General features: G+C 42.9%; 1 protein-coding gene across 1 annotated transcript in view; it reads right to left on the bottom strand.

The window, feature by feature from the left end:
• The window catches only part of MYO1E (myosin IE), a 76,429-nt gene extending 49,775 nt beyond the window's left edge, over window positions 1–26,654 (bottom strand). Inside the window, 3 exon segments of the mRNA XM_063169568.1 lie at window positions 26,361–26,372; window positions 26,375–26,557; window positions 26,559–26,654. Of these exon segments, the coding sequence (XP_063025638.1) occupies window positions 26,361–26,372; window positions 26,375–26,557; window positions 26,559–26,654 (291 nt within the window).
• Between the last annotated feature and the right edge of the window lie 962 nt (window positions 26,655–27,616).

The raw sequence follows: 27,616 nt of genomic DNA, 5'->3' as shown, positions 1-27,616 counted from the left end.
AGAACAACCTGGCTGCCAGGCCTCCCCCAGGCTCTTCCTGGGCTTCCAGCCCCAGCATCTGACGATGCACAGGGAGTGGAGGCTGGACTGGCAAGGCTGCAATTAAAGGCGTGTACCATGCTGCTGTCAGCTGTTATTATTCATTTGGCTGCTGTTTTAGGCTCCAAATCAGATCTGCTCTGCTCTGACAAGAATAATATTTACGAGTCACGAGCTGACCCCGTGAGCTCGGGGCCTGCTGCTCCCGAGCCGCAGCCCGAGGAGAGGCAGGGCTGCCCCACATCTCAGCACCTGGACACCAGGAACCTGCAAAATCCCTCTGCTCCCACCCTGTGTGCTCCTGAACACCCACTCATTCACAGATCAACACAACTGCTACATGAATACCAAGAAAGAGGATGCAAATATATCCTACGTACTAGATGCTGCCTGTGCTTCCTGCACTGCTTTTGGTACTGGCAGTACAATGCGGTTAAAGCAGTTATTGCTTTGTATGGAGTGAGTAAGTACTGAGAAGACATTTATTTACAGAATTTATTTTTGCTGGTCTCCACCTTGTGTTACAGTATCAACTGCTGGTTCCTCATTTTTGGCTTTATTATTGTTTGTAGATTCTTGCATTATCCTAAGCAACACGTATTTGATGTAGCTATAAAAAGATAACCCATGTTGTGACACAGCATGGCTCTTTCTTTTAACTGGAAAAAACCCAAATATTTTTGTATTTCAAGGTGTTTAAAAATAGAACCTCTAAAAATAAAGCACTAAAAACAAGGGATCAGAAGAGACTGTATATTCAGTGCCTGAGAACCTTCTTACTCTGTCCATCACAACTCTCACTAAACAACAACCACCTACATGCCATCAATAATCATTCTTCATTCCCACAAAGGGAAAAATTGCCACTCTGAATCTCTAACAGCTTTTTTCAGTAGCAAACACCAATGTCCCATCTCAGTGCAGAAGGGATTCTCAGCCTCCACGAGGGAGCAGGAGTGTCAAGTGATCACAAACATGACCTTTTCTTCCCCTTTTCTATTGACACAGTACTGCTGCTCAAAATCCTTGGGGTTCTGGAGCATGTGCCTGCCTCCTCAGCTCAGAATTTAAACACAACAGTAAATGAGACACACACATCAGCCAAAGATGTCACAAAACTGACAAAGCTGCACACCATTTACTTCAGACCTGACATCAATGCTTCTACCACAAGAGGCCCATCACCAGTCCCATACATACATCATTTGTATCAGTTTTCCCAGCTAACAAGAAAATAAACCCACGGCTTTCTGCAATGATATCATCTGTCAAAATTAGCAAACTTCTCTAATCCACTTAGAGGCATCTTTCACATATTTCTAAAAAATGAAAGGGGTCTGCTGTTCCCAGAGAATATTGCAAAAATACTTAATGTTAATTTTGGTCCTTGACTGGGATAATCAAAACAGAGAAGCTATCGTGAACAAATGGGCTCCAAAATAGCTCTTGTATCTTATGTTAGAAAAAATACTTATTGGCTGCAATGATGTGACCATATTTCTGAAAGGAAATTAAAGCAAGACAGCAGAAGCAGCAAGATGGACAAAGATAAAAGGCCATTTATTTAAATTTAACATGAGGAAAATATTAAGGGAGACGAAAAGCAGCGCTTAAAGATTTGAGGAAATAGCAAAGCAAAAATACTGAGCATCTAAGCAGCAGGACAGACATCTTAAACAGAGAACTAAAAATACCAAAAATGTATTAAGGAATGGAAACTACTAGCAGGTTAATATCCAAAAAAACTCAGCTAGGGAAATATAATACTGAGAAAAAAATGTCTGGGGGGAAAAGCCAAGTGCTCTCACTGTCTGCTCTGAGAAAGGGTTGGATTCAGCCCAACATGACCTGAAGAATTGACCCCAGAGCTGGTTGCAGGCTGCAGGAGATCCCAGCGGCCCAAACAGCTGCTCCCATCAGCTCCTGTGCAGGTGCTGCTGCCCCAGCAGGGCCTGGCCCCAGGGCAGCTCCCCACCATCACCTCCTGCTCTGGAGCCAGGGAACAGCCAGGCTCTACCTCCCTGCAGCCAGGGCTGGGAGCAGGAGATGTGGCAGCAACCAGAGCCTGCTCACCTGGACAGCAAATGCACACTCTAACACAACAGGAGCTATGAGAACATGGGAGTCTACAGGATTTACACATCACACTCATTTTCAGGAGTCAGAAACAACATTGGCATTCTTCTAAGATAAGCTCTTCTAAGATATGTAACAGGACGCTACCAGAATAGAAGTTACTTCAGTATTTAACCACAAGGCTCATCTGTTGCATCAGTATTAACTTTCACTAGAAGTTTTGAAATACTGTTTTTAATAAGGCACATGACAGACAAAAATAAGCAAGGAAAGAGCTCAAAGGCGGATCGTGCAAACGTGCCTAAGATTTTGAAACAAGTTACAGAGACTGCAGGCAGATACCGGGAAGTAGTTAATGAGCTGTGAACTCCTATTTGCTTATCCCACAGCTTGTTGGGGGGCTGTGTCCTGAGGTTCCAAGAAATACCTTTCCTAAGGAAATGCAATACTGTTAACAACTTAATACGGCTGACTTGCTCTTAGATATTTATTGTTTTACTTCACTTATTGAACGGTCTCTGGAGCTGTTTGAAGTCTGACTTGTTCCTTGTGGCAGGAGCAGCAAGCTCTCCTGGGACTGGTGGATCAGGAGAGACCCTGGCTGCCTTGCAATAGCAGCTTTTATTCCATGTATGTGTGTGCATACACAGCACCAGAATCCCCCTGTACTGCAGTCACTGCACTGAGCAGCATTCACACACACTAACTCTTGATCTGTGAATTGTACATGCAGTTTACATTTGTATAAATCTACCATACAATTTAAGAAATGTAAGAGAGAAATTACAACAAATATTTTCATTTTGGCTATGTCAATCCTTGAGTAATAAAGATTTTATATGCGTCACTCTTCTCCATTAAAGACAGGTTTCAAAGGACTTTAAGCAATCATACACCTTACACATAAAATTATTATGGTCTTTAATTGAAAAACGTAGTTTGGAAACTCCATCAGAATATTCAGACAACATGCCACAGCCTCTGCTATAGCAGAATACTGAAAATATTTTTCCTGGATCATCCTGCAACTAAGCAATAAACTGCAGCCCACTGGGAGTTTCCCATGCTCTCCAGAGGGAGGAATGTCAGAGCAATGTGACTCAGAGGCTCCACGCGTGGGACCAGCACCTCGGCACGCACTGCAGGGGGAGCACTGGATGCTGGGCTGCCTGCACTGTGCTGGTGCCAGGGGAAAATTTCAGACCAAGTAAAACCCACATTTTTTTACATTACTAAGATAACCTCAGCCTTGTCCTGTTCTAGCTGATGTCAACACTCGCTCCCCTGCCCGTGGCAGCTTTTGGAATCTCGGGTGTTAGCACCCAGCTTTAGACCATCAGGCCCCAATGAGCGCAGTGAATTCCTCCCTGCTCAGTCACTGCCCTCTGTGTAGGGCCGCAGCCGTTCCTGCTCCCTTCTCCCGACCCCTTTGTGCCCGGAAAATGAAGACACTTGTCTCCTCATCACACCGATACTGCGGGACACCACCCTGGGCGCCTAAGGCCAAGGTCTGCCCCGGCAGCATCCCCAGCTGACAATGCCGTGACAGGTTTCACTGGGAACGCCTGGTCACCCCCAGAGTCCCCAGGGACAATCCTGGGATGGCAGCTCGCAGAGACGCTGAAAGCCATGGATGCTGCAGCTCACGAGGGATCTGCCCCTGCAGCTCAGTGGCTGCCCAGCCCAGACTCCCCTCTGTCCCTTCCCAGCCCCACAATGCTCCTTCCAGAAAGCAGAGTGGGGCAGTGCATTATGAAGAAAATAAAAATAATTGGTTTTACCTTCTTCTTTAGCTGCAGGCTTTGCTTTTAATTTATGCAGAATGCAAATTAAGAGCATTGCAATATTTCTGAATTACTTAGCGTTTAAACTGATAAGACAACATCGAAGGATGAAAGAATAATACATTTTTGCAATTATTAAATTACAGCAATTATTGAACATCTACATTTTGTTGGGTATATTTGTCCTCACCAATTTCTACACAACACGTTGGGCAGATTACAGACCTTATTTTATTACTGCTTTTAATCAAGAATATCAAACAAGATGTTTTTATGCCAACAGTTTGATTTAGCTGAGTAACAGCATGTAGCAATTCCACAAAAACTGAAAGACTAATTTCTAAAATAAGCATTAGCTAAATTATCCCCCTGAATAACAACTAAATTTAAAATAATTTGGAAAAACTACAGCTGAGTCTCTTTCGAGTGTTTTTTTTTTTCCCTTTAAAAAAAAAAGCCATTTTCTGAACTTATTTACAAACCAGAGAGAATATAGGTATTTTTTTCTAAGTGGAGACTGTCATGTAGTCACACGCCTGCAGCAGTTCAGGCTTAAGAAAAACACTCTTTATTGCAACAGGCATGATGAAACTGCAAAAGCTGCAACACAGCAGAAAACTGTGGCCAAGACTTTTTTCAACAGCATGTACCAAAAAGCACCTTTGTGCTGACATCACCAAACTTTGTTAGTGTTATGCACTGCTCAGAGTTGTAACATTTAACTGTTCTGATATCACAAATAAGATATGCAGTCAACTGCTTAATTCTTAACCTGGGCATTAGCGTGGTCATGGGTTCCAAGTTCACCTATTTTTGAGATATTTGCTTTGATCTTCCCTCCTGTATGCATAGTTTCAACGGGGGTGAGTGGGGCAGGACAAGACAATCTGCCCTGTGTACCAGGGTGGAGCCTGTGATAAAGAGCTTGAAGAACTCCAATAGCATTGTTAGGTTTACACAGGATTTTCCAAAGTTGCTGGCTTCAAGAACGTCTGGTTTCATGTTCGGTGAGAGCTGTGTGTGAAAAATGCATGTATTTTATGACTGGCTTTTGGCAAATATTAAAATTAATATTATATGTGTTATGTTAGAAAGTAGTGCTGTATTAATTCTCTTAGGTAGTGTATTAAATATAGCTTTAGGTTATAAAAAATTTTAAAATAGAAACTCTGCTATGTAGGATACTTTTTTTAAGAAAGGACTTGCAGTGAGATAGCAGCCACAGGACACCTAAATGTTTCAGAGAAAATGAATTTATTGCCCTCTTATCAGAAGAAACAAACTTATTCCCACCTCGAAGGCGCTGTTAGGATTCAGAGGAAGAAGTTGACACTGACCAGACAGAATCCTGATTTTGAACGGAATTTATGCATCATGTATGAGGTGTATGAATATGCACCAGGCTGTTGTTTTTAAGAGTTAATCCTTTGTTAACGGGGCTCCTTTTTCGGGCTTGTGCTGCCCAGAAAGAGGTACCCGGACATTCGTAGCTCTTTGTTTCTATTGTCTCATATCGTCCTAATTCAAATTGTCCACATTATTACTGCTCTAATTGTGTTAATAGTTTTATAACCGTTTTATTACTATGAAACGTTTAAAACTCTAAAAACAAGTGATTGGCGTTTTTCACAGCAATAACCCGAGGGCTCAGGAGCTGGCAGCTCCTCTCAGGGGACAGCGGCTGCAGGAGAGCATTTGGGGGGTCAGGAGGAGCTCTGCACTGGGGGAGGTTCTGATGCAAAAATTGCTTTCTATGTTTATTTTAATTTCACAGTGTTGAGTAAAGGGAGTAAAGGCTCCAAGAGTGCAGCAGCTTCCTGTTTACCTCTGGCAGCACAAACTGGGAGCAGCAGGAAAGGCTCAGGGGGTGGTGCTCACTCACCTACAGCAGAGTCTGTACCTGGGTGGTAACATGCATGTGGCCCGAGTCCCTTTTATGAGCTGTCATGTTTTGATACTCGTGCAAAAACTAGATTTTACTTCAGACACTGTGGGAAATAAGACTATTTGATATGTTGACTAAACCTTTAATTCAACCTCAGAATAATCCAACCTTAATATTTATTTCAGTGTATTCAGATACAAATGTTTCCTTGGTTAATTATTACATAAATACAAACAAGAACTTGAGCATTCCACCTCAGGAATACGTTACATCTTGCCAATGAACCAAATTTACAAGTTCACTTCAACTGCCAAAGAGTTAATCAAAAACCAACAGGAGGCAAAAATCTTGGGAGAAGAAGTAAACATCAGACCCAACAAATCTCACACACTGTGCAGAATTCTCAAGCAGATACTAATCCACTTTCTTTGTCAGGAGGCAACCCATGCACAGCTTCATTCATCCTTTGTCAGGGCTTGGTTTTTACTTTAATTATGCCAGGGCAAGCAGGTCCCACTGAGTGTCCAATGTCCACAAGAGACAGATTCTCATAACCAGATCATTTTGCATATGCACATTATTCATAAAGCTAATATATGTCATTTCAATAGTCTTCTAAAGCAGCTGTGACTATTCAGTCCATGGCAGCTTTGATAAGAAATACATTTAAAAACCAGCATGTAACACTCCAGTTGTATAGAATAACTGGCTTATTGTAATTTAATCAATATGATAGTTTACTTCACTTGCTCTTTTTACAATAACTTTCAAATCTGTATGACAAGAATGCTGCTCTCTGAACATTTTTTGAATTAACCCAGCTAGCTTAAGATTTCATACAGTTGTCTAAACTTCTTCCTCTACAATCCTATGCTTCAAATTATTTACTCTAATTTGTATTAGAGTATTAGGCTTATATCCTGGCTCTGTAGACTTTCATATTACCAGAATAATACACAAGTCACCCAAGAAAATTAAACTAACAATCAATATACTTGATCTCCTCTAGCTCACTGCACTCTGTCAGTGAAGCTGATATCCCAGAAAGGTGGAAGCATAGAAACACATTGCAGATATGAAGCATTCATTCCACTCTGATGAACACCACAGTCATTAATGGAAATATATAAAAAGTGTCTGGCCCAATGTTTTTTAAGACAACCATCAACAGCTAGGAGGCCTGGCCTTCATGGTTATTATCTGGGCTGTATATTACCAACATGTGTATGATCTCTGCCTCCCCAGGATTCCTCTTTTATTAACTCTGGGGAGAGGTTCACTTCATAGGTAAAATGATAGTTCCTACTGGTCTATGAAAGAGATTTTAACACAGAAACAGCCATTTCCTCTCAGTCTTATTTTAAGTATGTGAGACTGTTTAATGTTCATATCTAGCATTCAAATTACTCCCAAACCAAGAAAGCTAAAAAAAAAAAAAATTAATTTGGACATCTAGCTATCTTTGTAACTCTAGGCTTCTACCAGAGATGTGAACAAACACATAATTTACAAACTATCCTTCTTCCTCCATTTGCTAGGAGAAACTGATGTTATCAGGACATGCATTAGATTCAGTCTCACAGACGCTGTATTGGAATAATTATGCTCTGAGCACAGATGCCAGCCAAGAAGCTGTTTCACAAAAACCTGTAACTTTATCACTGACTTGGCAGTATTATGCAGAAAATCAAATTTAAATGTCTTTTAGACCTTGCAATTCAGCATCAGCATCATAAATATACATAAGATTCCAACAATTTAAAGGGGAAACCAAGTAAAAAGTGTCAGCTTTGTGGATAAAAGGATAAACTGCTGCAGACCATTGCAGATCAATACACTGGTTTTATTTAAAAGAACCTCTATAGTGGTGCAGTGTGATGCTGCATTTTCTTTTCCCTTTAATTTCCAATTTCTATGTGTTTAGCAAAATGCTAAACTTCATAATGAAAACCCAGAACAGGTGCAATTCAAGCTAAATCACAAGGCTTCAAAATTGGAGTAATGAAGAAAAACTATTTAAGTCTCAAATGCTGAACTGTGGCTGAAGACTTTGGCTTGCAGCACTTTTACACAAACCCACATTAAACTTAAATGCTTGTGATGTACCTTGCTTTCAACCTCTGGACTCATTCAATTTCAGACCTCTGACTCAAACCCACATGAACTGAAATAATATTGAATTAAAATATAAACTAAAGGCAACTGAATTACTTTTTCACCTAAGCATAATATTCTGATTCAGACAGGACAACTATTCAGCAAATAGTGTCTCATTCCCTCCATCCCAAACAACCTGGACATGAAGAGATGCTCAGATTTTCAAAATCCTTTAACTTTTGGCTGCTGCAATTCATTACCTTGGTGAGGCCCACAAAGCAACTTTACCTTTTTCTACATCCCGTGTTACATGCAAAATTTGTGTTTCTTTAAAAACAAAGTTCTGGCTTACAAAGTAACTTGCACTTGAATAGTTTTTTTCTAAGCTTACATGACAGCTTGATAAACAACATACTCCTTATGACTACTCCCCATCAGGACCACGGGAGTAGCTCAAAGTCTTTCAACCACGCTATAAATGCTGCCTTTGACTCCATCTTGCCTAACAGAATTACAATTTTAAGTGGTGTGCTAAAAGAGCAACCCAAGTGCAATGCCAGCAGCTGTGCCTTTAGGCTGCAGCAGGTAAGGGTGCAGTGCTGCCACACAGCCCTGACTGAGCAGCAGGGCTGGGAGCCAGGCACACAGGGACACACAGACTCCTTGAACAGCTACCATGCACTTCAACTTCACCTTGTTTCTAACTCCTCCGTGCAGAATTCTCATGAGCTTTGACAAATCATTCCAATATAGTTTAATTCCACACTTGTTCCTTTGCCTTCCCCACACCTGACCTAGAAACACTAAGGCACCCCTAAGTTAGAATGAGAATCCCAAGGAAAACAAGAAATGTTGGGAGCATTCCAGGAGCTAAGCCAAAACCAACTTCTTAAAAAACACTGACACTTTCTGCAGGCTTCCCCTGTGCTGACTAAGGGCTGAACATGCTGTATTAGCATTTGGATAATCTTAAACTGCAGACACATTTCCAGGGCTTTTACTGTAGTTGCTGGAAGGGACCAAGAGTTTTGTTCCATTTTCAAGTTGCCCAAGATCAATCTCTTATTCTGCTGCTACCCAGCTGCCTGGGTTTGTCCCTTTGACCTGTGAGCACTATTCATTCCTGCCTCAGCTGGCCTTTGGCTTCTGCAGGGCTCAGGGGTTCCCCAGCATGATCCAGAACAGGCAGCTCCCAATCCTTACTTGAATTCAGGCATCCCTCACTGAGGCTCAGCAGAATACCAGTCTCTACATAAACATAGATTTTGCCAAGTGTAATTAACCAGAGGATAATTCTGAATAAAGGAATGTGGTAAAGTCTTTTTTTAATAAGTTGCTTGAGGTTCTTTGAGACACAAACAGTGTGTAAACAAAGTTCATCATGAATTATTCAAGACCTAAAATACTGAAACTCATCGAGGCTTTCAAAACCAATATTCTTCTAATTATGAACACACAATTAAAAAAGAACAAAGAATCATGAAATATCCAGGTATCTGTAATAACTTGCCAGTTTTATTTATGCCTAGTAAGGAAGGTTTTGTTGAGAAGAAAACCATTTGCTTCTGCAAAAAGTATTTAGGCCAACTATCAGGACAAAAAAAGACAATTTTGAGGCAGTCTATGTGTTTTTAAGGATAGTGTCCTTTCAAAAAAATAAATGTAAAAAAAGGACACAATCTACACATCTTATGTTTTCCTCCTTGTCTGCACATTTCATATACTAACTGAAACCCTATGCTACAGATTCCATCTAATCTGTCCCACTGAAATGAAGGACAATTTGTTCCACTCCTTACAGAGCTGGATCTTCAAATATCTTCCAAGATAACCTTACACAAACACAGACAAGAGAGTATCAACAAAACTAAGTCCATTAAGTCCAAATCCAACAACACCAGAGGAACTCCTTACCCAGATTTTTTTTAAACAAACAAGGTGTGAAGGCTGCCAGCAGCTAAACCAATCTGTGACTGTTTGCTATGCTGCCATGGAGAGTACAATTTTTAGTATTTCAAACTCACTCCTTGTTAATAACCCCATTAATGAAAGCTATCAGAATCACCTTTGCTAAGGAAAACCTCAGGGTTTTCTCTTTACATTTTTTCAAAATAAAAAAGAACACAATGGCAGGAACTGTTCTTTATTAAAATCTGTAAACTGTTTACAAACAACACAAACTAGTCCCTACCGCAGGTGCTGTTGCATTTAAATGCAGAAACATAACCCAAAGCCTTTGTGCACTGGAATGCCTCATCTAGTCTGGCTTTTTAATAGGTAGATGAATAACCCCACTTCACAGTTTCCTGTTAAGCTTTTATATGCAGCACTGTAACACCTTATTCTAATACTTCAAATGTCTATTGATTTCATTTCAGTTTAACTTACTGAAAGTCTGTTTGGTTTTGGATTGCATTTCTCACATTTTCACACATTAGTGAAACATTCAGAGGCGGCTGCAAACCAGGAGTGAAGTCAGGCTAAGCTCACAGTTCTCAGCCACACCATCTCCTACTGCTTCCATCCTGCCAGGGCAGCAGCACTGTTGGTCAGTGGGGCCCACCGAGGGCACCATGCCCTGGAGGACTTAAGGCAGTGCTGGAAAAGGGAGTAAAGACACACAAGGAATGCTTCAGCCCTTTTGGTAAATCAGGTGGGATTTGAATCTCTGAGGTTGGTCATTGAGCAACACAGGCTTGGGAGTCTAATTCCCATTCTCAAAATCTCTTCTAAAGCCATAGAATCACAGAATATCCTGAGTTAGAAGGGGTACACAAAAGTCCAGCTCCATGTACAGCAGATCCTCAAGAATCCTACCATGTGCCTGAGAGCATTGATCAAACTCTCCTGGAACTCTGTCAGGCTGGTGCTGTGACAAGTGCCCTGGGGAGCCTGTTCCAGTGCCCAACCACCCTCTGGGTGAAGAACCTTTCCCTAATGTCCAAAGTAAATCACCCCTGACCCAACTCCAGGCCATTCCCCCAGGCCCTGTCACTGGTCACAAGAGCAAAGATCTGAGTGCCTGCCCCTCCTCCTCCCCTCCCGAGGAGGCTGTACCTGCAGTGAGCTCTCCTCCAGCTTGAAGAGACCCAGTGCCCTCAGCTGCTCCTCACCATCTTCATGCCCTGCTTTGGACACTCACACAGCTCAATATTGTGCTGCCCAGAACTGCCCCCATGCAGAGCAGAGCAGGACAATTCCCCCCTTGTCCAGCTGCTGATGCTGGGCCTGATGCCCCCTGGCCCTCGTGGCTGCCCTCATGTTCAGCTCACCATCAGGGATAGACCCCAGGTCCCTTTTTCTATGGTGCTCATCTCCAGCCTCTCACTCTCCAGTCTGTGCATACATCCAGGGTAGTCACCATACTTCAAATAAACCCGAGCCCATCAGTGAGAAAAGCTTGTTTTCTACAAAACACACACAGTTCTATGTATCATATAGTGAAAAAAGACATCACACATCAGGCATGTGTGTGATGATCTTCAACCATCCCAGCCACCTGCCTGTGCCTTTTTCTTTCCCTCACAAAACATTAATTTGAACAACTATGTTATGCAGCTAAGCATGTCTCATCCAGCTAATGAAAACATCTCTTAAAATCTGTAGATTAAAGAATCAGACTGTTAGATAAGCAGATGTGCTTCTGCATACTCCTTGTGCAATGTCTGGCTGCCAGAATAATTTTTTTCCTGCTAAAACACAGCAAGAGGAACAGGAGGCAGCCTGCAGCTATCGTGCTTTGCAATTTGCTCCTGTCAAATCTCAATGTTTAGCAAGGGTTGATTTACATACCACTTGCATGGAAGAGCATCAGGTAAAGCCCAGATTTCTAGAGAACAACAGCAGTAATTTAAATGGATGAGTCAGTAATTCCCAGTTTAGCAGAAGGGCTATCAAAAGGGACCAAATCTTGCAAATAAAGAGTAAGAGGTTTTGGTTATTTGTGGTGGAAAATGGTGCCACATTATGCAAGTAAAAGTTGAGTCCAGTTGTAAGGCTGTACTGCTTCTAGATAGTGTTAACAGCAGGTTCAGAAGTGCTCTACATTTTAAATCATTCAGTGACAGCCTGCATGTATCTTCTAACACACACTCGTGTGTGATACACCAGCTATTCCACAGATTCCTACTAGAGATCTATCCTCAGGGATGTTCTGCCTATTTAGTGCTAATGAACAATTATTGATATCTTTTATTGCACTTTGGAAAATTGTCCAACACTCGACAGCAGTAGCTTTAAGGACTAATGAAGACAAAAAAATATTTGTAATCTACTGCTAAAGTCACCTGTTTCATACACAGACATTTAAGTAATAGGATGACAGTCACATATCCATGTTCATGAATTACAAATGTACATCTGTACATGCATTTTCATCTCCATGACCTTACTGCAAAGTATAAAACAGAACTTCATTGCCTTTATACAACATATTTCACTGCAAGTTTCCCTGTAGTATGTACTGCCAGGAAAATCTGCACTTTAAAAAGGACCAGAAAAATGATCCAATGTTTACACACACCACTGCTGAGCAAGCCTAAACCTGTTTAGAACTACCAGTAAAAGCATGACTTAGACATCACATTACATCATTACAGAAAACATTTAAGGGATAAACCCCCAAAATCACCCTGAAAGCTTGTAATGAAATGGAGCATGTCCTTTCCTTTGGCATTTGCAGATGAAGACAAAAGACCCCTGCAAAGGCTTGCTGAGAGTTAGAGAAGGGAAGGCATGAGAAAGGCAACTGTAGAAGGTGAGAGCTAAGACCAGATTCAGGCAGGTATTTCAAAGCCACATTGCTGATCTGTGGGTAAGAGACATTTCCTATACAAGGCTAGAATCAGAGAAGGTGCCAGACTGAACCAATTCCATCAGCAATATTAAAGGCTTATAAACAGATGGAAAGAGCACTACTAAGGTAGAGCTGAAGGAGCAGAACTTCACATGGAAATTGGAAGCAGCTTGCCTGGACCAGACTAGGCTCCCACCATTCCCTCTAAGGTTTATTTCCCTTATTCTCTGTCCTGTTTGAGAAAGTTCTGTCACTCAGCCTACTGTGGACCAAGTCCCATTTCCCTCACAGGGGGCACAACATAGTCTGCACTATGCACAGAGCATTCCTCTCTCACCCTATAGACAATTTAGGCTCCTACAAGAGCTCCACACCACAGTCCATGGCAGCTGTCAGGGACATGCCTCAGATATATTCCCCACTCCATCCTTATTAAAACAGCACCAGAACAGAACAATACCCACAGAGTGATCACAAAGGCTCTGCACAGCTTTGCTACTCAGGGAGGTTCTCCCACATTGTCACACTAGAGACTGGAAGGCAGGACAGGAATAAGGAGGCAAAACTGCATGTTTTACTACAGCCATAGTAGTGAATGGATAGAACAACAGAAAAGCACTCCCCCCACCTGCCAGTTCTAACAGTTAGTGTCCTGACCTGCCCTGCCTTAAAACACCACCTTAAAAAAAAAGTTTTATTTATTTGAATACATTCCAAAGTCTTCAAAAATACAAAGAAAGAGAAATGAGAGCCTAGGCATCTCACTGAGGTGTGATGCAAAAGAAGTAGGTTGGTTCATTTAAATGAGGCTGACTTCTACTCCCCTGAAGAGTTTCAATTGGCCAAGTACAATTCCAAAACAAGCCCTAAAAGGACACAATTAGCTACAGAATGTAGTTTCATTGTTCACTGTATCCTGTTACCAGCCTGAACATAATTTTAGCTACTAAATTTGAGCTGCTTTGTTTTAGCAATCAGATGATATTAATTTCCCCTTTGTTTTTTTTCTTTTCCTGTTTGTACACCTGCACTATCAATGAGCAAACAGCAACAGGATTAGAATTTTAAAGTTAACCAACTACTCCACACCTGTAAAGAGCAGGATGATAAAATATTTTCAAAGGCTTGCAGGAAAAAAACAATCCAAAACAAACACCATAAAAACCTTGACTGCCACCTTTAAGATGTCAGTGTAGTTACCAGGCAAAATAACCTCTAAAAAAAATGTTTATTCTCCCTCTATACTGTCTGCTTCAGATGTAAAACGAATGACCACAGCCACCTCAGCACAGGTAGTTAACATCACAATTACTGACTCTCCACCTACATACTTTGAAGTGCAGACTAGGAAGAACTGCCCAGCTCTTAAGTGCTTCTAGAACAGTAGAAGTTAATACTGGTATTTTTGGTTTTTGATTGAAGTTTCCCCCCTACTCCCAACCCCCAAGTTAAGAGCTATTTAACCATTTTTGAGTATCAGAGACCCAGTACAAAGCACAACCGGGGGGTCACAGTCAAACTGACAGGACCAGTTTTGCTTGTTTTGTCCCTCCCAGTCCCAGACTGGACTCCAGCCACACTCAGATAAGCCCCCCGCAGAGCTGCACGGCAAAGTTTGTTGACTGCTGCATTTTAAATGTATTCTGGTCTCAGAATAGACCCACAGATGGGACAAGTCCAGTGAAAAAGTCACCTAATGGCCTCAGGTGCAAAAACACCTCAGCCTGCTGCAGCATTAAGAAATGACCTGAACAAAAGAAAACCTGATTTCAGTAGGTGAACACTCTCGAGGTGTGTCAGACTAAATAGCTCTTCATGACTAATTCATTAACTGTGGTAACAACACACTCCTGCATTACAAACCACCACCTTGGAACATCCATCACAGCATCCTCAGTGGTTTATGAAGCACCTGCCCGTACTCTAAGGGTACAGCCTGTACTGCCAGTACAGCCCAAACAGACTTGCTTCAGCACTTGCCAGCTTTCACACCGTTGAGCCTCTTTTCAGAATAAACAGCTCTGAAATTCCTCTCCCCAAAAGAAGTGCTCAGCTCTGGGAAAAAAAACCAGTTGCTCAAGTCTATAAACTTATTCTGTGGCACTGAAACAGGGATTTGAAACTCTCTATTACGTTCTAGTCTTCTGGATCGTTTTCAGACATTCCTTTCTTATTCAGAACTGGAGGTTTTTAGTTCTGTCAAGACTGTGTCCATAAAGAATTAATTTTAGCCATTCTGACACATGCAGCTGAACATATTTAGTCTCAATTCAAGTACAGACTGCTGCAATTAGGAACAAGAAAAGGTCAATCTCAGGACTAATGAAATAAAGATTAATTTCTGTAGTCCTTAGTTTGTCTTTTTACTGGTGAACTGCATGGAAGCAGATAAGGTAGCCAGCTATTCCAGCACGAAGCAGTGCCTACACTGTCAGTGATTAAAATGCTTTTGTGAAATACATCATATTTGCTTCCTTCCCATTATAGCTTTAATAGTGACTATTTAAGAAAGCAGATTTAGGGCTTGGGGTTCCCCTGCTCACCCCTAAAACTGTACAGAAGACATGAGCCCTTTCCAGTAAAAGTCTAAGGAAAAATACCAAGGAGAAAGTTAGGAGATGCAAGTGGGTTGATGTTATAAATATTGTTTCCTTTTCCACAGTTAAATACTTAAGTGTTCATTTCACTAAAGTACTCAATAACACTCACTAATTCCAACTCTTTACAACACAAAATACACCACTACCAATGTGCAGACCAATGGCAGCTCCACTGGAGAACAAGGATTTGCAACCATGTAAATACAAGATTTCAGTACTGTGAAGAGCCAGCCCACCTCTGTTAAGGGACCCCACGAGTGCCACCGACCACAACTGTGACTCTGGGCAGAACCTGCACCATGCACAGCCACCAAGGAAATGGACCCCTGAGACTCTGCCAGGATTAAGCCTTGGCTGGAGGCAGGTTAGATGTCCAGGAACACTGGATCACCTCTCTCCCTTGGAATGTCCATTCTGTCTAGAATACCAAATATGGGAATAAGCAGCCACTGCCCCACTTCCTCTCAAGTGCTCCTAGAATGTACCAAGAATAAAAACACAAACGACAGGAAGAAACCACTGCTGGTCATGAACTTACTCTGCATATTGAGATCAGGTCTCTGTGGACTGGGTGTGCTGGTATTTCAGGCATTAAGAACCCTGGAACCAGAATTCCTATTACCACTAGAAATGCTTTAACAAACAGTACTCATGGGAACATTATGACTCCTGTAGCAGTCAGCTGGGTTACTGACACTGGTACTGGCAAACCAAGTACTCCTCTCAACATTAGAACTGCCAGTTACCAATAGTGAAATAATTAATCCATTCTCACAGTGCTACTGAAGTTCAACCTCTTTGTAGCCTCACACTTCATTACATATTCCTGAGACCGAGGTCAAAGTCACTGGAGGGTAGGTATAGAGAACACATATTCTGTGTGTTTGAAGACAGCTTCAAGCTAGATCAATCTCCTTTATTGTATATATGTTTTAAAATCACAACAGAAGCCATTTCAGTTTTATCAAATCTAAGTTTTGCTGACCACATACCAGAATATATGCTGATTTGTTATTTAAAGCAAGTATCAAATTGAGCAAATTCTTATTTTCTCCAATACACTGAATCCAGTCCTTTATTGCTATGCAGAGATATATTACAGAATGCTGAGAGACAAGAGTCACAATTATAGACAAATATCTAAGCTGTTTAAGAAACCAGGCTCAGTTGTTAGAAACAGGTACTCAACATAATCTCAAGTTTCAGACACTGGATACTGAGGTACTACCAAGTCCTCTTTCACTTGTAGGTACACCTCTGACTTGACTTGCTGTGCTGAAGGCCTATCCCTGCCTTCCTTCTCATCTGAAAACAGTTCATGCTTTGAACTCTGTGGCTGCAACTCAATGCTGAGACAAAAAACAATAAAAGCACAGCAAAACAGCAAAAGCAGTGGCCTCTCCTACAATGAAGTCATTCTGCCCACTCCCAACTCTGCTTCAAATGGAGCTCAAGATTTTGCTCATTAAAGGCCAAACCTCAGCTCAGACCTCTACAGATATACATAGAGCCATAACAGGATCTCATAACAGGATTTGTTACAAAACATCCCGGTTCACTTTTTTCCATGGGTCAAGTCTAATCTTTCTTTAAAAACCTTACCAAATAGCACAGTCTGTAGAGGTTACTGCAACCTCTAATTGCTGGCAGTCTCTTCCTATAATGAGGAACACCAACACAGTCCCTGGGTCCTGGCAGGGCTCTGACCACTGCTCCTGCCAGGACCTTGCCCTCAGCCATTGGCAAGTTCTGGCCACTAAATGCCCAAGGGCTGTGGAGTCCCAGCTCAGCTGGGAGGAGAACGTCCCTCCTCACAGCAGCACTGTGTGCCAGTGCCACCGGGGCACCAGCAAAGGATTAGGATCTCCCAGCTACACCAGGAAAAAGCAGGAAGAGATGCTTGCAAAGCCAACAGTCACAGCAGAGCAAACAATGGCCAGCAGGCTGGTACAGCTCAGGATAGAATTAGGCATTTTTAGCTCTTCTGCAATAGATTTTCAGCAGGTTTACACTGCTCCTCCATAGCAGGAGGCTCATGCTTCCTGCTCCACCAGGACCAATCAATTCCAAAAAGGCACCTTACTTCAGTCTACGCAAGTCCTGCAGGATACACAAAAACCAGCCAGGATCCCCTCAAAAACTGAACACACAAATTGCCCTACTCTGAGAAGCTATTTTTGCTTTTCCACTGCAAAGACCAGAATGTTTTTGTAGGAAACTTTGGTTTGCTGAACCTAGCAATTACTAACCAATATAGCAGTTCCCAGTGTATACTTGAGGGGAAGCACTGAAAAAGGCTTTGCAGACTACCAACAGAGCATCAAGTCCTGGAAACATGACTGCAAGTAAGGCACAGTTTTTAAGTGGAGAAAATAAATCCAGCTGAAGTAATTCTGTTCTTAGTGGATGTACTATATTTTAATTGGCCGAGTCAAATATTTGTTTTCTTGGATTCAGCCAATTCAGAATTCAAGAACAAATCAAATTTACAAGTGAAGTGGGATATTTCATGGTACAGAAGCTACAGGTAACAAAATCATGCTTAATAATACATCAGCTTTCATTGTAGCCAAATTTTAATTCAAATTATGGTAGGAAAGATATCAGAAGTTTCCTGACAGGAGTAGTGCATTCATTTAAACTGCACTATCAAGAGTCAACCAAAAATACAGAAGTACAATAAAAGGGTCTAATATAACTATGGATTCCCATGACTCATTATTTTTTCCTAGATGATTGCTTCCTATCATTGATTCCTTCAAAAACAATCTATATTTAGCTAGACAGCAGAAATAATTACACAAAATCCATGTTTCTTTTGCCTTATCAGAAGATACCATAGATTTATCTACTACTTCAGACTATGTAGACAGCTTATACCTCTGGTGCTCTGAAAGCAAGAATGGGTGGGCTTGTGGCTTTATATCCTTTCTGGAATGAATCTAACCACGCTTTTAATTCCCCATTTAATTTACCTCTAGTATGACTGTTTTCAGTTACTGTTATAAATACTTTTGCACATTTCTCTTTCTTTAGGAATATACTGAATACAGGTGGGTATCAGTACAGGAAAAAAAAATCTTTCAGAATTAATAAATGGACAAAACAAACGCTCCTCAAATAGTGAAAGAATAAACAAATACTTAAAAGTATGCACTTGCTTTGAGTCCCATGAAATAGCTTTTAAGATTAGGTTTAACAAAAGTTCTCCTTTAATATGCCTCACGTTAGCTAAAGAAGTGTTTTCTGGTTCATACATCACAAACCTGCAGTAAGGCCAAAACCCAAGTGATCAGGAGGTGAACAGTGTGTGCCAGAAGCAGCACAACAGCTCACAGATGTTCACAATACCCAGGTAAACTTCTGCCCTCCGAATGTTCCTGCTACCCCTCAGAGCAGCAGCACTTCCACACCAAAGAGCTACCAAAGAGCCCAGGGCTCACAGTGCCAGGGACTCCAAATGTGCTGGCAGCACAAAGCACACTTTGCATCTGCACACTTCTTCACAAAGCTGTGAATAACACAGGGTTGCAAAAGCAAATTTGGAAGCACTTAGGCATTTGTGCAGACTTGTATCCTTCAAGGCAGGGAAAAAAAAACAAAACAAAACAAGATGAGACAAGTTCTTGACTACCGCTTGGCACTGCAAATACATTACTAACAAGAGGCTCCAATTTCCATCTTTCTGTATTTCTGCTATTAGCAATATCCAGCTCAAAGCACAGGAAAAGACATCAATCACTGCAAAAGATAACAGTGTGCATTGGTAAACTGCCTAGAATTAAAGCCTCACAAATGTTGTGGAATGTCAGACTGAAAACAGAAGACTGTCCTAGGGTGCAAGATCAAACACCAGGCAGCATATTTTATAAGACACAAGCAGGAAAGACTTTAAAGCTGTTGAAAACATTTTGCTGGCTTTAGAGGGTATCAGGCTGCATTGTTCAGACTTGAGTATGACTTCAACACTTAAATTAGACAAGGCTGACCAAGAAGTGGTTACAGACTCAGGCTCAGCTGATGACAGTGATTCAGTGAGTGGTTCTGAGCTGGCACAGAAAAAAAGCCCCACACTTCCTGTACAGGGACAAGTGCAGCAAGTCACTACGAGACTGCTAATCCTCTTTGAAGGATGCCAACAAAAACCTCTCATTTAGACTTCAGATTGCTGAAAAAAGCATGAAAATAGCTTCTAGAAGCACATGTTTTTGCATAAACTATTTGTGTCCCCTTTTTTTGAAGAAGTCTAAAGAAAAACATCTATCATCACTCCATCCTAAAGCCACTGCACTGATCCCCTGAAAGCCAGAAGTGGCTTTCACCAGACACTTCTGGCAGCTGAAAAATCACACACACGACAGCAGAGCAGAGCACCAGACCTATTTTATAATCCTTCTGACACTTCCAGGACACTGTTGATCAGAAGTATACTCAAGATCTGCTAATGTCTGGCTTTAACTTTCAAGTTCACATTTAGTGATGTTAAAGTAACTTATATGTTAATAGATAAGCCTTTGTACTTTAAAAGCACCTGTAAGTCGGCTTCCCAATAGGCATCACTTCTGATAGCTCTGACTCATGCTCCAATTGCCAACACTGCTTTCCTTGTCAGCTCTCACACTGGTTTTGATTAAAGAAGTATTTTCAGTTTCAACTAAAAAAAATTAAATTCAGAATTTCATAAAAATTACACTTTATAATTTATGAACCCAATCCATGAATGGTTTTAGTATCAATTAAATGCTGCTGTGTCTTCGCAAAAAAACCTCAACCATCCTTCTTCCTAGGGTGTTTACATTACAGAATCTTGGGTTTAGATGTACTTGCTTGTGTAGAGGACACCATCAAACCCCAAAGCCATTTACACATTTATATGAAGCACATTTAATAGAAGGGGCAGAAAAAACCTGTGAGGTTCAGCGTGTGGAAAAGCTGTAGACCAAGACACCTTTTCTGATCACAGCAATGACTCAGTCAAGCAGAGAGAACAGATCCCATGCACTGCCAGGACTTGACTGCACACCTGGTGTCCCCAGGGGCAGTCACAGTTCTGAAGAAGTGAGGGAGGAAAGCAGTAGGTGGAGGATAGGAAAGCTAGAAGATCAGGATGAGTCAGGAGGAGTGACAACCGTACTTCCTGGGCAGGACAGTAACTGGCATCTCAGGAATGTGGGAAGGGAGTAGGAGATGGGAAAGACTGAATCGAGCCCAGGAAGGTCTGACTAAATTACAGCTCCTCACACCCAAGCTGCCCCAGGAGTACCACGGGCGGCTGAGATGAACGTCTGAGCAAGTCCTCAGAGACAGCTCTCAGTTCTCATCTGAAGAGAGAAAATTCCTGTTTACTTCCTGCCATATTTCTCTGATGTTTACAAACACTTTTACAGACATAGTAGAAATGATAAAAGCCAAACACACTAGATCTATCCAGAGTCCTCTGACTACAGCAGTTCCAAAAGTCAGCAGGCACCCCATACACCTGGAACACTTCCCCATACAGAGCAGTACAAAAATCTACTTCAATCAGAGCTGAAAACAATGCTAGTCGATTGCTAGTGACCAGCATCAACCAGAAAAGCTCCCTGGCAGACCATAGGTAGTGAAGAAGTGAATGGCCTCCAAGAGATGAGAAAATGTGTGAGAGAATCTTTATATGATTTTCCCTCAAAGTTTCAGCCTTTTGTGCTGAGGTAAACTTTCCTGCTTTTATTCATGGTGAGAGTTTAGATAGTACAAAGTGACTTGATCCAAAGAGCCACCAGAAATGCAAGCCAACCCTTTCTTACCAAAGCCTATGCCTGGATTTCTGTCCTTACAGAGGAAACAAAATATTTCCCAAATCCTTATTTGTGTAGCACACACATATACACACTCCTCCCAGTTCCAAAAACTGCTTCAATTTTACTGCTTCTAGTCTAGCACGGTAAACCCCCAGAACAAAACCCCTGTTCATTAGGGGCAAAATCCCTTTCTAACACAGTTCTTAATGCCACTCAGTAGCCACACACCACCTAGATCTAGAATGCAGCTTCCTAAAAAAAGCAGACTGAAGGATTCCATTACAAGAGTGCTTTACAAAACTGAAAAGGAAAGCAGATGAATTTATCATTTATAAGCCATTTATTGTGGCAATAACCAGAAGTAAAGGTAAGCAAAAGCCTGACAACTTGCAGGCCAGGCCCAGGCTAGTCTCCATCAGCAGAACTCCAATGATCTGTGTCTGAACTCCTCAGGCAACTACAGGACAGACACTCCCAGAGTTAGCCTGGCAAAGCCTGGCTGGGACCCCAAGAGGAAGAATATCTATCTTTTTCCTCCTCTCCTCATCACAACATGCAGCAACTAAGTTAGGCTTTATTAAAACAAAGGATTCTTCTGGGACTCTGAAGATGTTTATTTACATGTTCTATACATTAGTGTCATCAATGCACACATGCACAGTATATTAGAATACAAATCCAAACACGCAGGAATTTCATACTCCTGATGTTGAAATTAGGAATACCAAAACTTTTACTCTTTATAATATACTTTGGATAGAGCAAGGCATGACCATTTAGATCAATGACACTTTTAGACTAACTGCTACAACTGAGAAGAGAATATACTGGTATTTATGAAGTCAAATTAATTTAAATTATTACAAAAGGCGATAATAACAGTTCTGTAAAGAGATGTACAACTTTTTACTGTTTTGAGCAATGTAGCAAGCATACTTTCCATGTTAAGATGGGAACATTACTAAGATTTTACTGAAAACTCATAAAAGTTTAACATTCCATGTGTTAACCATGACAAAACTCGTTTTAACTTCACCCATGCCACATGTGCAGCAATGCCTTAAGAACAAGGCAGTGAGACTGGTGAATGTTATTCCTTTAAGTTAAAAAAAGTGGCTGCGAATAATTTGTTTAAACTACTAAGAGCATTGCCATCCCATTTCCTTCACAATTAGTTATGTATGTAGAAAGAAAAAAACATATCTGGAAGGCAAAAGAGTTGATGAGAAAATTACTTAAGATCTACATACATACATAATCACAGGTTCAGTTTTCAACTGAACTGCAAAAGTTGTATTTGAGTAACATTCTGCATACATTAGTGTCTTCTGAAAAATGCTCTAACATACACAATATATCCATAATCATTCTAGAGATCTAAACTAGAAACAAAAGCAAGCATGCACACAGTGCACGCCTTAACAAACACGTCAAGAACTACTGTGTTTTAGTATATTTTATATATAAGCCAGAAAGAAACATCATCTAGCTGGAAGATTTTTCCATTAATGCACCTCTAGCCATAACGCAAAGCACATGCTGTTACCCTCCCTAGGATCCCACACTTGGCAGAAAGCAAGGTTTGAGCTGAGGATGCTGTCTGCAGCACCAGACAGAAAAGCACCCCTCACATACAGAAGCATCACTGTCTTGCCTGTGACTTCCCTGCAGGAAAAAGAGACTTAACAGAGTATAAGGTCCCAGTTCCCATCACACATTCATTATTTCAGAACCAAATCCTAAAGGCCAGCAAGACCCCTCAGGCTAATCCAGTCAGTCATGCAGACTTTCACAGGCACTACATGGAGTCAAGACATCCTCAGTTTCTTGCTGGACTGGGCTATAAACATCTGCCCTCTTGTGATGTCAGGAATGTGGGGCTATAAAAATGTTTCCTTTTAAAAATCAGCCTTCTGTCCTTGATGAAGAGATGGAACCTAGAAGAACCAAGTACACCCAGATAAAATGCACACACTGACTGCAGTGTTACAGAAAATTGCTTAGCACTGAAATACTGGTTAAAGGTAACCTAGGAACACATTGGTTTTTTTAACATAAGTACATTAGACAACTCTGGCTTGCTCAACAACTTGTGAGCTAATCCAGACACTGCTGATCCTGCTTTCTCTTGGGAGCTTTTCCTTCTCTGCCCAACAAATTGGTACAAAACCTCAGCAGAAGTTCTCTGGAACAGAGATTATGCAAAAGCAGGCAAAGTTGATCACTGATGGATTGTGTTGGGGTGGAGCATTTATTTGATTTTTGTGGTTGGCTTATTTTCTAAATATAGTAGCAGTTTATGTCTCAGAACATACTTGCTGATTGACATTCAAAGTTTTAGCTTTAGAAGAGTCAAAGCCAGCTGACAGTACTCAGGGGAACAATCTTTCCCTGAAGACTAAAGAGCTACTTTAAATGAAAGGTCCAAGATAATTTTTGTAATGTGGTACAGACTCTCTATCCAATTCCAGATCCTCCAATGCATCTCCATGAACTACCCCATGACATGAGGTTCTAATTCACAGTATAACATAACATGGCATAAAGTTCAGCTGACTTTCCTGCTTCCCTTTCAAGCAAGTTCCAGCTTAGTTTCACCACGAGGCTTCCTGAATATTATGGATAGAGTCCTTCACTGGAGTGGGACTACTTGGCACTGACATAATACCCAGTTTTTGAAGACTTAAAACCTTCAGCTAAGCTGTTGGAGGGTTTTAGGATTTTTTAAATTTTGAATTTAAAACATTGAAACACAAAGCCAACAAAACGGATGCATTTCAAGAGAAAAATTTCAAGCTGCCAGATGTTCCTTAGTCTTGTCAGTTTTACTACAGTTTTGCCCCTCTGTTGCTCATTCCCACCTTGTACTGCCATGTACAGCCATGGAACAGCTCACCCATTCCATGCTGGCAGATGTCCTGAAACCACCCTGTTAATGTGACACAGATATCGACCTGGATTAAAAATAAACCTGCCCAAAGGAGCAGACATGTTGCTAAGTGCAGAGAGCTTCACAGGGTGCCAGCTGAGCTGGGTGGGGCAGTGCACCATGGCAGGGACTGGCCAAGGCACCAGTGACAGAGCAGTGACAGAGCAGTGACACCAGGACCTGCTTTGCTCCATCAGGTGGCCCCAGAAGCACCAACAGCACCTGGGTCAGTGGCAGCTCGGCACCCTGCACTGGGGACCCTGTCAAACAGGAAAGGGTCACTCTGAGGGCTACAGTGAAGAAGATAAGGCAGAAAAGACTCGATTTAGAAAACACAAAACACTTGTAACATTCAGCTTCTTTCACCCTCCAGACATCAAAATTGTTAAGGCAAAAATAAGGGGAATAATGGGAGTTTTTTATACAGCACAGAGAATGAGTATAAAGTTTCAGGATATTAGTAACATGATTCATGTTCATCAGCAGTCATTCTAAGTCCTGCCAGGCAATCCTTCTGCCAACTAAGTTACAAAATACTACCTTCTAATGACTATCAAACAATGGTTTGGGCAAAATTATTTGGAAAAGTAGCACTTTCAGAAACATTATTTTCTAGTTCTGTGGTAATAATTACTTACCAATAATCTAAAAATGCAATTCATATAATTTTGAGATAATACAGTGAAAAACTACTTCAGTATTAAATTAGAAGTTGGGGAACAATTGTCTAAATACATCCTTAAAAAGTGTATCTTGTGGAAGAAAATAATTACCTTATTTTGATAAAGTAAATCTCACAGAGTATGCTGCCAGTTAGTTATGTGTATTTACAGAAACTACTTTGATTAAAACCTTTCATTAGAAAGGAATTAATGGACTCCACAGCAGATCAACTAACAGACTGATCTGGAAGTATTACTGGTAACAGGCAGATGTACCTGAAACACCTGCAACAAAGACTTCCAACCCCACTTAACATGTCAGCAGTGTAAGCAATGACCCAGCCTCTTGCTAACCGATATGTGCCACAGGTGTCTGTCACACAGCAGGTTCTTGAGAAGCAAAGATTAAGGCTAACGATTTGATCTGAATCACCTGGCAAAACAGTCAACCCCCAGGGAACACAAGCACCTATCCTATTCAAAGCTCCTTACCAAAACCAGGTTTATAAGACATAGTGGGTATCAATATCCCCGACTTCAAGAGATGTTTTAGCTTCCTAACTTCTGCAATGCTTGATTTAAAGCAAAGACCTTGCTCCACGTAGATGTAACCAGGTACAACTTCACTTGCCTCAGGAAGTCAAAGCAGAGGCAATGGCAATAAGAAAGGCATCCTTGAAAAGGTATCGGGAGTGAAGCTCTGAATACACAAGAACTAGGCCGGTCAGTCTTGTTTCAATCTCAACCTTAGTTAAGCTTTAGCAAAAATACTGCAGAAGTTTTTCAAGTATCTTAACACTCAGATCTTTGGTACTCTGCTTTAGAAGAACAGAGTAAATTTTAAAGTAAATTACTTGCTTAAAAGTTATGGATTTTAGCCTAGTTTATTACCACATAGGATTCTTTGCTACTTGTTCTTAGTTCTTGTGTAACAGGTAGACAATATTTATTTGGGTTACCTCAGGATGAAAGCTATTATCAATCATCAGGAGGCAATTACTAAAGACGAAGCAGGTTCACCTGCGAACCTCAATGTTCCCTCAGTCCAGCACTGAAGATGTTTTCCTGACATCGCGTCCCCTCATGACACCCCGCAGCGCACAGCCCAGCAGCGGCGGTGCCCCAGCTCCGGGGTTCGGGAGCCGCCTGTGCAGCACACCTGAGCGAGCGCTCCCGCCGCCGCACCGGAGCGACCCCGGCAGCGCGGGCAGCGGCTCTGCCCGCCGAGAGCCCTCGGGCAGCGCCCCCTGAACCAGAGGCGTCACCTGCTGTTGTACTACTCCCGTCCCCCTGCCAGGGGATTGTTCCTACCCTAGGACACCAACATCCAAAACCTTCAGAAGCCAGGCGGCGGGAGAGGGCGGCAGCCGCGGCTGGCGCTCCACAGGCGGCGCCGGCCCTGCCCGCGCCCCGCGATGGGACGGGCGGGCTCGGGACGAGACTGAAGGCACCGACCCGGGTCCGCAGGGCCGGCAGCCACTGGCCCTCGCCAAGTGCCTGGCATGGCCCGGCTTCCCACAGGCCGGCGCTGTTACACAACCGCTCCCTGGCCAGGAGCGGGACACGGAGGGCTGCCGCGGCCCCTTCCCGGCACCGCGCGAGGGGACCCAGGGGGACGAGACAGCCGCCCTCCAGCCGCCCCTGCCCCGCGGGCCCCGGCCCCACCACAGCTGCCCCCGCCCTGCTCGGCCCCCTGCCGAGCTCTCCGCTCACCATCGCTGCTCCTCGGCGCTGCGCTGCCCGCGGCTCTGCCCAGACACGCCGGCGCCCCGGGACGGAGGGACGGGCGGAGGGGAGGGGAGGGGGCAGCAGCTCCGCCCTGCCCGCGCGCGCAGCTCCCGGCGGGGCGGGGCCGGGGCGGGCAGCGGCGCGGGGCAGGGGCCGGCGGTGCAGTGTGAGGGCCGGAGGGGGCGAGGGGCCGGCACCGGGGCTGCCCCGCGCCGCCGGTGTGTCCATAAATGGAGAACTCGCCGCGGGGCCGCCAATGGCCGCACGCCGGGACGTCATTCCCTGAGGGAATCCCGGCGCGCGGGGCTCGCGCGCTCGGGCCCAGGGCCCGGACGGCCGCTGCTCCTGGAGCGCCCCGGGATGAGCCCCGGGAGAAGCTCTCCCTCACAGCGCTGACGCGCCTTCAGCCGGCGGGGGACCGGCGTGCTGCGTGCGCTGCCCTCCTCCCGCGTACCCGCAGAGCTAAGGTGCTGCTGTCCCTGGAAACACTGGGAAGCAGGACGCATCTTGTCGCCGGGGGGATGCTGAAACAATTCCTACAGGCATCTCACAGACGCGGAACAGCCCAGGCGCCTGCAGGCAGCCGGCATCTGCTGCACGATGCTCAGCTCCTGACCAGAACACAGCCAGCACAACTTCAGGGGCTGCGAGAATTCTGCGGGATCAAACCAATAAACCCGCCCGAAGCTGGCTACTGTAGTCCTGTTAACAAACGTTTCACCTCAGGCTTGAAGCCCTGCTGTTTGCTCTAATGGGTTTCTAATGCCATTTCTAAGCCAGAATATAAATCGGATGGAAACAACATAATGTAACAATCATAACAACAGCCAGACCCCCGAATCATATGTTGATACTGCTTCCAAACCACTTTGAAAACCACTCATAATGGGTAAAGATCCTGGGTTTCATCAATAGATTGCACTGCACAGTTTATTTCTGATTAAAAAGAAGGGCAGTTATTGGAAAAAAATAGGGAGTAGTTTATATACATATTTGATTTCCATTGTTTTTATGAACAAGATAAAGACTTGTGTCCACACTGATTTAGAGATTAGGCATGAGCAGATTTACTTCTGGTTTTCCGGAGGAGAGCACTGCTCTGACTGCTCAGAGCCAGGTGCTGGTTGTGCAGCCTGATCTGCCAGAGCCGAGGAAGGACAGTGCTGTTCAGCATGTGGCTTTGTCCTCACAGATGTGATGGGGTGCAGACATTAAACACATGGCTGATCGAGTGTTACAAA

Source organism: Melospiza melodia, chromosome 15, assembly GCF_035770615.1.
Source record: "Melospiza melodia melodia isolate bMelMel2 chromosome 15, bMelMel2.pri, whole genome shotgun sequence".
Taxonomy (NCBI): domain Eukaryota; kingdom Metazoa; phylum Chordata; class Aves; order Passeriformes; family Passerellidae; genus Melospiza; species Melospiza melodia.
Note: the sequence above shows the minus strand (reverse complement) of the source record. Positions and strands in the feature narration are given on the sequence as shown.